General features: G+C 41.0%; 1 protein-coding gene across 1 annotated transcript; it reads left to right on the top strand.

The window, feature by feature from the left end:
• Positions 1 to 266: 266 nt before the first annotated feature.
• Positions 267 to 8,587, top strand: LOC123125516 (3-hydroxyisobutyryl-CoA hydrolase 1). The gene is made up of 14 exons (XM_044545995.1): positions 267 to 463; positions 2,361 to 2,441; positions 2,557 to 2,625; positions 3,291 to 3,354; positions 3,537 to 3,616; positions 3,703 to 3,786; positions 4,389 to 4,473; positions 5,013 to 5,098; positions 5,302 to 5,423; positions 5,962 to 6,022; positions 6,103 to 6,201; positions 7,921 to 8,022; positions 8,096 to 8,137; positions 8,255 to 8,587. The coding sequence occupies exons 1-14, from the start codon at positions 431 to 433 to the stop codon at positions 8,390 to 8,392; spliced, it is 1,146 nt and encodes a 381-aa protein (XP_044401930.1). The 5' UTR covers positions 267 to 430; the 3' UTR covers positions 8,393 to 8,587.
• The last annotated feature ends 2,156 nt before the right edge of the window (positions 8,588 to 10,743 follow it).

Raw genomic sequence — 10,743 nt, 5'->3', positions numbered from 1 at the left:
CTTGAAAAATAGGCCCGATGATAGGGCTTGGGAGGGCCTGGGCCTCAGTTTTCTGCCGTGGGCTTTTTCAGGCCCGGCCCAAGCCCGGCCCGGCCCGGCCCATGACCAGATATACCTCCTACTCCTACTTCCCCCGCCGCAGCCACTCGTATGACCAGTCAGTATGGATTGTTGGCTCGCCAGTTCCGTAACATCTCTAGCTGTTGCTGTCAAAAAAAAAAACATCTCTAGCTGTTGCCTTGTTGGTATGGATGGCTGGTCCACCAGTCAGTGGAAGTAGTTTTCTTCCGTTACGGAACTGGCAACCCAACCGTAGTGTGATGGTGTGCATTCCTCCTTCCCCTGGCCGCGGCTTGGCTTCGGGTCTCCTCATCGAGTCCAACTCGAAAGGCTCCACTGCTCCAGGCGCTTCGCTCCACCAGCTGACGACATGGCCTCGCCGGCGAGCGGCGATTCCGATCAGGTCTGTCGCCTCCTCCTCCTTCCCACTACTCCTCTCGCCGCCCAGTCTCCAATCCGTTCGGTCGCACATGCCCATACGATGCCAACGGCTGCCTCCGGAAAGCTCGCTCCCGCCACCGCGACTCCGCCTTCCTATCTCAGATCGAGCAAAACAGAGTAAGCTTGACCTGGGGGAGACACACACACACAGACGCAGACGGCACCGTCCAGTCGGTGGATCCACGGGGTGGTGCGGTGAGGGCCGAAGAAACGCGGATGGGGAGGCGCGAGCAGGGAGGAGCCCCGGCGCTGGGAGGCGGGGGAGGCGCGGCCGCCGGGGCTAGGCACGGGGTGGGAGCGGGGAGCGACATGAGGCCGTGCGGGATAAAGGAAGTAGAAACGGGTTCGAGCAGTTGCGGCTCGCCGGGACAAAGGAAGACCATCCGTTTGCCCGGCGGGCACTGTGCTGGGCGGTGGGCTGTGGCCACGGTGATGGGGCACTGAGCGGCTGGGTGAAGAAGAGTGAGGTGGGGAAGGAGTCGCTGGACTACCTGCTGCTATGGGGATGAATCAGAGAGATTAGAGGAGAGAAATTGAGAGCATGATTGTTTGATGCCAAAAATTGGTATGCCAACATATGGCATTTAGTTGGTTATCAAATTTATTTGCCAACCTCACAAGAAGTTGCCAATTTTTGGCAACTTTTGATATGGCCAATTGTTAGCTTGCCAAGTATTGGCAATGCCAAATCTTGGCATCAAATCAATTAGCCTCTGAGAGAGACTTAGACGATGCTGCTGCTATGTGTATGCGGCTGAGAAATCAGAGGGACTAGAAGATAAATTTTTGTGGTCTGCTGCTGCTATATCTATTGACGGGCTGCTGCTGCTAATGCATATTATTAGCATATACAGAGAGAGACGCTTGATGCTGCTATTTTCATTAATGTGCTGCTGCTGCTATGTCTCTAAATCATTTGAATTATGAATTATATGTTGTATGGATGCTTGGCTGTATTAACAAAATAATTGCTTGAATTATGTAGAAAATGATACATGTGGTATGGCCATATGAGAAAACCAGCTGTTCGAACTATAAAGGTTTAAAATGGTAGTTATAGCCTTATAGGAGATGATTTAGGGGAGCTTCTGAAGTTTTAGGGGAGCTTCTGAAGTTTAATAAAATTTTAGGGGAGTTCCCGGTTACAAAATATACGGGGAGAAATTTTAGGGAAACTGCTGTACTTGCTCTTACTGCTGCCACTCCATTCCATTGCATGCAGGTCATCTCGCTTTACTCGTCTGTGCCCGGTCGGGTAACTTAGCTTCAGTTCAAATGTTAGATTAGGCTAACCATGGTCGTTTGTTGTAGCTGCAGTCTGGCGGATTCCTATCGGAGTGGGTTTTCCCCTTTCGCTTGACTAATGTCTAGTGTGTAGATATAACCAGAGAAATGGCTCGTTAGATAGATTGATGACAGATCTTGCGGGGAAGACTATAATAAATTGCCCGAATTTAATAATAGCGCTACTTTTTAGTTTTGACTATTTTGGTGTTCCTGGTATGTATTTAAGTAAAAAAAATCAAGAGATGTTGTTTTTCTTGTCTAGTGAATGCTTGGTCAGAATTGAGAGTGCAAACTGCACCTTATTTCATTATCACCAAATAGCAACCATGAGTTGGTTTGGCTCTGTTTTTGTATCATCCTTCAGGGTGTATGGTTCTAGAATTCTCAATATAGGTTCCAAATGTTTTTGCGGCCAAACTATGCTGTGTTGTTCTTTATAATAATTAATCCTATTGTCAGATGTATACCCTTCTTTCGGATCTATATCCTTTTCCTTATAAGTCTCATCTGTAAGTTCCTCCGATTCAATTCTCCAGAAAATAACGAGCCTTTTCTTTGCCCTCCTTTTCCAGGTACTGGTGGAAGCAAATGGCTCTACACGGACATTGGTTTTGAATAGGCCAAAGCAGTTAAATGCTCTCTCCTCTGCAATGGTATGTCTGCAAGAGAGATTCAAGAAGAGTTCTACTAGTACTGGATCATACGGCAGTAGTAGCCACAACTGCTTTCAGTATGGCTGAGGACAGATCTTTTGGTTTCATCTTCCAGGTTACAGGACTTCTGAAATGTTTCACTTCTTATGAGGAAGAAAACACAGTTAAACTGTTGATTGTCAAGGTAATAAATATTAAATAGCACTGCATGCTTTTTGTCGTTTAATATTTGACTGACTTCTTAAGTATAGCCTATGTGTGTCAATTGATAGCACTGCATGCCTTTTGTAGTCTAATATTTGACCGACTGCTTAAGTATAGCCTGTGTGTGTCTTGTTTTCTGGTCCTGTAATCTGGGTCACCCTTCGAATATTTGGATGCTGTGTATTAACACGTAACTGGAAATAGAAATTACTGAGCAACAAAGCAGTAACCGTGGACATCAGTTACCCAATCAATGTTCCCGAAATCGTGCAGTAACGTTTTCTGTACTTAGTCTGGTTTGGAGCATATTCCTCCTTGCTGTTTTTAATTGCTTGATTTTAGGGAAAACACAATTATGGTGTTCCGTGATATTTGTTGCTGAGCATTGCACTCGTTTTTTGTCATTCGTACTCGCTGATTTGAAGTGTATGAATTATTGGCTTGTTGTAACAATTTCACATTTAATATTCTGGGCGTTCTTTATTTTTCTCTTGCTATTGTTGTTTGACCTCATTTTGTTTTTCATTTCATGCTATCATTATGTTAGTTCTCTTAGATTGGTATAGTTGTCTGTATGTTCCTTCCTACTTTAACTTACCCTGTAACCCATGTCTGTCATTGGATTCAATCCTCATTTCTTCTCAGGGAAAAGGAAGGGCATTTTGTGCTGGAGGTGATGTTGCTGAAGTTGCCCAATCTATAAATAATGGTACTAATTACTTAAGGTGTCAATGATATTAATTACCTAAAGCTGATTGCTTCAGCATGTTTTTCCTTTGACTTCTGTCATCTTTATTTGTCCAACTCGACTTCAGACATTAGCATTTAGCCTTTATATTTATCATTACTGAAGGCATTTTATTAACTTCATTGTATGTTCTCTGAAATCAGATACCTGGAAATATGGTGCTGATTTTTTCCATACTGAATTTTTGTTAAACTATATCATTGCAACTTATAGCAAACCACAGGTGAGCCGCATCCTTTGAAATTCATTCTCCATATAATTGTTTTGTCGTTGTTGCGCACTACTAAATGCTACATCATTCAATTGTAGGTTTCTCTACTTACTGGAATTGTCATGGGTGGAGGTGCTGGTGTTTCTATACATGGAAGGTTTCGGGTTGCCACAGAGAACACGGTATATTCTATGAAGCATACTCAAATGGCCTTTTGCTTCCTGTGTTGCTTATATAGCTATATAATTTAATTGGGGTTGTAGTTGGGGTGCACAGAATGTTTATTTATCATGAGGTAGCTTAAGATCTGTTTGTTTGGGGTTCTCACGCACACTATCCAGTTTTTAACTGTCCAATGATTGCATGTTATCTTATTTAAGTCACTCTTTAAAAAATTTATGAAGTACTTTATGCATTCACACTCATATGCTATACTGTTTACTAGTGCTGGTATTGCACCATGATGATGTCAGAAATTTAGTTATAGAGATTATACTCCATGTTGGCCCAAAGTAAGTACTTAATCAGAATAATTAATTCATGACCAAGTGCTTCCCATAATGTGTACTTTTTTTCAGCCAACCAATAACACTCTTATGGATATTTACATCAGAACTTATTAGGTCTGGCAGCTAGGTCAACTTGCCATTTATGTGGGCTCTGTCTATGCTAGTAGTTCTTATACATAGTTGGGGTATGTGGTAGATTGATGCCCTTTTATAGATAACCAGTATGCTTGCATGTAGCAAAATTTTGTGTTCATCTATTTTGAATTTCTATGCAGGTTTTTGCAATGCCAGAAACAGCACTGGGACTCTTTCCAGATATAGGGGCTTCTTATTTTCTTTCTAGACTACCTGGGTTCTATGGTGACCTTTTTTTTCTCCCACCTTCGTTATTCAAATGAATTTCACACATAACAATGCCAGTTTGCTCTGCACTAACCATATGTTTATGTACTGTTGTATTGATTTTTCTTTACCTTGCTGAGTAATTTCGGTAGGTTGCCCTTAAGCTAACTCTGTTGAGAGATTTAGGATATTATGACATCCATGGACAGTTATGCATCCCTGGACACTCCCTTAACAATTTTGATGTGAATCATGTGCTTATTTGATTGTGATCAATGGTGTTCCTTATGAATTACCTTGTCGAATTATGAAAAAAAACATGCTTGAGGTGGCAATGGGAGCATTATCACTTCATCATGGAAGTTTTGAAAAATTAATCAGTTTATCTTGTAAAAAAATAAATTTAAATGTTCATGTGCATGGTTGTGGAAATATATGTAGCCAAAGTTTTGAATGTCTATTTAATTTCATGGTAGGGATCGGTTGTCAGATAATTGATTGCAGAACTATCTTGAGAGGTTGTTTTTGACTAAATCGTCAGTGACGTCTTTCTTCAGGAGAGTATGTTGGCCTTACTGGTGCAAGGTTGGATGGTGCAGAAATGCTTGCATGTGGCCTGGCAACTCATTTTGTCCCTTTGAACGTAGGTTTGCTGATGATTTAAGTTTGATGCTCAATGCATATCAATGTGATTGTTACTTACGTCCTTGGAAACTTGAGCAATGCAACGTGCATGCTTTGCTAACCTTGTTGATCTAACATCTGCAAGTTCTTGTCAGTTGACCTACATCTAGTACGTTATGTGTGTGTCAGCATTGCTCTATAATTCCTAGTATATTTTTTCAGAGGATGTCACTGCTTGAAGAATCACTTAAAAAGGTGGACACTTCTGATCCATTTGCTATATGTGGAATTATTGATCAATTTTCACAACAGCCATCTGTGAAAGGAAGTAGTGCTATGAATAGGTAAGAAGGCGATTGTGTTGACATTATCCCTTTCATGCATGTGGAGTTTACATTGATGTGTATGTGTATGTGTAGTTTATACTATTCATGAAAAAAAAGATAAGTTGTTCTACTCCTGCGCTGTCCCTTACATGCACGAGATATCCTTGAGACCTTGACATCTTTGATGCTAACATGTCATGAAAATTCTCACACAAAATTACTTCGAGCTTTACTAGCTATACGTAATCTGTTGGCTTGCCTGTCCATGATATTTATTAACATTCTGATCCAATTGATGTAAAGACGGCAAAGCATGAATAACCTGGATCGATCATTTAAACTTGCTGTTGTCATTGTGTTCTAATTTGGTCCTAAGGCCCATGTTAGATACTGGCTGAAGTCTGTGTTTGCATGTAATTAAGGCCATCTACTTTAAGAAATGCTTCTGGTTTCTCGGATAGCTGTTTTTACTATGAGCTGCATGATCCATTGATGCTTCGATCAATTATGTCCTGATTCCTCTGTGTTACTTCCCTTTTTTCTTTTTTGCTCCAAGGATGGAAATCATCAACAGATGCTTCTCCAAAAGAACAGTCGAAGAAATCATATCCGCTCTTGTGAGTCTTGATGGAGTTAATTGTAACTTTCTATGGGCCTATGTGTTTTGTCCAGCTAAATTTGGTATCTATCATGTCAGGAACAAGAAGCTCCAAGTATGGCCGATAAATTGGTTACTGCTGCAATCCACTCATTGCGGAAGGCTTCTCCTACTAGTCTGAAAATCTCTCTCGCATCGGTATCTGTCAAACACTTCCAGAACATTATACTTGTAATGTCGTCAGTTGTCTAATCGTTTTGGCGTGCTATGTTATTGGTTAGTAGTTAATGACTTAATGTTTGGTTAGACCCATTGACCCTTGATATGGTTTCGTATACTGAATATGTCTATTATTGTTAGGACTATCGAGGTAGTTGTGGTGGGTAGGAGGCTGGGGACCTAGACTGTTGGACCCTTGAGTCTCAAACAATGCACAATATATCAACCCCATAACTATTTTAATCTTGTTGACCAATTATGAGCGAGTTTCAAAAACCTTGGAGTTGTTGGTGTGGGGTCGCAACATATGTGTAGTATTTAGTTCTCTGCACAACTGTGTGTATATAGCAACTAGATGGCAGATAATTCAAAAGCACAGTGGGTTGCACTGGAAACCATGCATGTCGCACTTCCAATTTTTTTTAAAAAAACATTAATGTAGGTTATGCGCTGTCTTATGCTCAGATTTTTTCATCCAATGCATGCACTTCCAATTTTTTTTAAAAGATTACTATTTATACCCACTACAAAAGAAATTCAAGATATAAGTGAATAGTATTCGATACTAGTCACTCGTCTTTTTTTGTACATGAGACACAAAGGGTCATATTATTGTGAAGTTTTGCAGGTTCATGAGACATAAATGGGCATATTCTTTTGAAAGTTTTGCAGGTGAACGAGATACAGCATAAGCATGACCTTCATCCAAGATTTTTTTACATTTTCCTTAAAAAAACTTGGAAGGTGCTGTATGCAGTATGGGTTGCGCACAGAAATCTGCTTTTGTAGATGTGTCACTTCTTTTGAACTACACTTTCCACCAAAATTTGTTCTTGTAGTTATGATGCCGTGTGTGAAACTCTAGCTTACCCTTGAGGCCTTGTTCGATTAATCCTCTTGCCAAGAGGATTGGAGAGGATTAGAGGGGGTGGCGGTGGATTTTGACTTGCAGGGATTTAATCCTCAATCCCCATCAAACCGAACAAGCCCTAAGTGGGTCCAGTCTTATCCCTCTTTTCATCTCCTCTCACAGCTACCCCAACTCCACTTCCTTGTCTCCGCTTGCATTCTTTCCTGATAAAACTCCTGCCAACTTATTGACAGCAACCATAAGCTGGTGCCAGTTTCTCAGGTCATATCTGGATGGACTGTTTTGGATATTTCCATCCACATGAACTTTCTCAACCTCACGATGTTAAATATTAATGTGACTTGGTAGAAGTTGAATCAAAGAGTGTTACGGGGTCTCACTGTGAGTCGGTGACAATCATCTTCTAGCCTGTTTCAGTTAGATAATCTGATATCTCTGGGCATAAAGTTTGTCTTGGATCTGTACATGGTGGAAGTTTCAACCTTGTCACGAGCAGAATCAGGGTGTCAACTGTCAAAGCACCAGCTATCAGCATCATTACATATTAAAATGAGCAGCTTTGGCACACAGAGAAGTAATTGGGTTTGCACAAAACACCAGCACCAAAAGTCTTGGTTAACATAAGAAGTAATTGGGTTTGCACAAAACACCAGCACCAAAAGTCTTGGTTAACATAAGAATTCACGAGTTAGGAAGAACTTTTTTTTGGTTTTCATCAATGCATGAAGCAAGTTTTACGTCTTGTCATGCGGATGTTAAACTAAGATATGCCATGCATGTCCCGTTGTATGATGGTTCTTACTTTATCCCTTTGACTATGGTTTCAGATAAGAGAAGGGAGGCTGCAAACTGTTGGTGAGTGCTTGCGCCGAGAATATAGAATGGTTTGCCATGTGATGCGCGGTGACTTCAGCAGAGACTTCTTTGAGGTAATGTCAGCATCTTCAGCAGTGGTCCTGTTTATTCGCAATCAATATATCTAAAATCTGATTGCTATCGCAGGGATGCAGGGCGATACTTGTAGATAAAGATCGAAACCCAAAGGTCATATCACTTCATATTTATAATGGACTTCAGAAAATGCATTAGACATTTTCTTTCTATGGAGTACCCTCTGAATTGAATTGTATTGTATTGTGTTGGTACATCTGTTGATTGCAGTGGATGCCGCCAACTCTGGATAAAGTGCATGACGGGGTAGTTGCAAAATATTTCTCCAAGGTCGACGATCCACAGTGGGAAGATTTGAACCTGCCAACTAGACCTTCCCATGGAAGAAGAATTGTTCCCAAGCTCTGATGGAAGTCTCAGGCTGGTCATAGTGAGGAGTAACTTATATTAGTGTCATGCATATAATACTAGCCTAAGTTACTACCTTCATAGTGCAAAATAACATAGTAGTAGTGTCATGGAGGACTTTATTAATTAGTTTGTAGACTCATCTTGTCTTGAAAAGCGCTATGTTACAGTAACATATTATGTTACCACTTCTCATTAACTACATGCCACATAAGCAAAAAAATCTCGGAGTGTGCTATGTTACTTGCTAAGTTACTCCCACTATGACTAGCCTCATGCGGAGGATTCAGATGAAGCCTCGACGGGTGCTCGTGAGTAAAACATATATGTCTTGAAAGAATCCATAGACATAACTGATGGAATAAATTGGAAGTACATCTTGTAGATAACTGTTATTACTACACAAAATTCTTTATCAGTTATACTGCTATAATACTAGAAGGAAGTTGTAAGTGTTAGTGATGTAATCCTGGCTGCGGTTGCTCTCCAAAGCTGAAGCTTATGTTACAGGCTACCGACTTTCACGGTGCAATGGAAGCATATCTGTACGGTCCGTTGGTCCCCTGACGGCGGCCCATTGGCGGCATGGTCCCTCCACAGATTCAACAACTTCTATAGTTTAATAAAATTTTAAACACAAGAATAATGGCTTACGCACTTGTATACCTAACCCCTCTTCCATTGTCCAGCTCACCGAGTCAATATAAAATAAGACCCTCGTGCCTTTCTTTACGAATCTTTGTGTAGAAAAAATAGCAGTTCACATGTCTTTTTTTGTTGTTGCTAATAGCAGTTCACATGTCTTGGTCGGACAACTGGTTATATACGACTAAAAAATGTAACTGGTTACTACTAAAATCTAACGGCTTCAACTGCTGAAGAGAAATCAAATACTCCTCCGTCCGAAATTACTTGTCATCAAAATAGATGAAAATGGATATATCTAAAATTAAAATACATCTAGATACATTCATTTTAATGACAAGTATTTTCGGATGGAGGGAGTAGCTATCCAGCAAAACCAAAACAGAAATCAAATAGCTGAGGCACACCGTCCGTCGCTTTCCTCGCTTGCAACCACTCCTTTTTTCTTCTTCTCAGTATCTATCCAACAGATAATACAAATGAACTGAGCGATGAATTTACTGCCTTCTTTTTTAATACTTGCACTGTACTTCTCCATCTCTATATCTTATGATCCGGTCAAGATCTCTCTCTCCCCCCCTTTGTGTGTCGTGCGTGCATGCGCCGACACCTCATGAATGATTCCTTTTTATCTTTCTCTGCCTTTACAGTTGGTCACAGCGATTCACTTTGACTAAAATTTGTTCTTCTGTGCATTTTGTCCTGTTCTGCTCATATTGGGCTGTCTAGGCCTACAAAGGCCTGGCCTTGGACTAAAAAGCCCAACCCCGTAGCCTCCACATCCACAGTTTCTAATTTTTTTTCTTTCTAAATGGAACATTCCCCTAGAAAGAGGAACACCATTCGGGATTTCTAACGTAAGGTTAAAATTGGTATTATTTGCAAAATTAAATTAATTTATACTCCCTCTGTCCCATAATATAAGAACATTTTTGGCACTACACTAGTGTCAAAAACGTTCATATATTATGAGAGGGAGGGAGTATATACGAAGGCCTCTTATAGCTAATCAATGAATCTAACAGTCAACCATGAGCATGAAAGGAATTGAACGGAGCACAAGCACGCGTGCAAGCATTGCATTGCACGCGCCGATCGAACTGAATTAAATCCATTCCAGGCCCGGCACTTGATTTAGTAGCTAATCTCCGCACCGAATTTTTTCCCGATCGATCCCTCCCTTTCAGCGTATGGCCCTTCCCTTTAACTAATTCTCTTGCCATTCCGCATGGGTCACCGTCCTTTCTTAATTGCCTACAAGGAGCACGCACTGTAGAAGTTACAATGCATACAGAAAATGTGATGTGGCCCTTGCAAAAAAAGAAAAGAAAAGAAAATGTGATGTGGCTCCGCTGTGTATATGAAGAATGTGATATCCACGTAGTACGTAGAATGTGTTTCACGGCACTGCGCGTGGTAGCTACTGCTACCGGCTCAATCTAGTTAACTGGAGATGATGTCCCGGATGATGTAACGGGGTCTGTAGCGCGAAAATATTTTTTATAAAACCACGGACGATAGACGTGACGTATCTGAGTAAATTAAAATAAAAACCACCACATGTGAGGCTAGAGTTGCCTATTACCATCACTATTGAGGAAATTTTAAGAACAACCATCAATTTTCCGACAACGCGGGCACAACTATCGGGTCGATAAGACTACCTATTGCAGTTGACTCCTTCCCTAAGAAAAGTCTAGGGTTTC

Source organism: Triticum aestivum, chromosome 1B (genome assembly GCF_018294505.1).
Source record: "Triticum aestivum cultivar Chinese Spring chromosome 1B, IWGSC CS RefSeq v2.1, whole genome shotgun sequence".
NCBI lineage: Eukaryota > Viridiplantae > Streptophyta > Magnoliopsida > Poales > Poaceae > Triticum > Triticum aestivum.
This window is presented reverse-complemented; position numbering and strand designations above follow the sequence as displayed.

Bases quoted from the DNA above. Each gene is read 5' to 3' on its own strand.
- LOC123125516 (XM_044545995.1), top strand. From the start codon at position 431: ATGGCCTCGCCGGCGAGCGGCGATTCCGATCAG. The intron at 6,202-7,920 runs GTATCTGTCAAA...CTATGGTTTCAG, and splicing joins TGAAAATCTCTCTCGCATCG to ATAAGAGAAGGGAGGCTGCA. The intron at 8,023-8,095 runs GTAATGTCAGCA...TTGCTATCGCAG, and splicing joins TCAGCAGAGACTTCTTTGAG to GGATGCAGGGCGATACTTGT.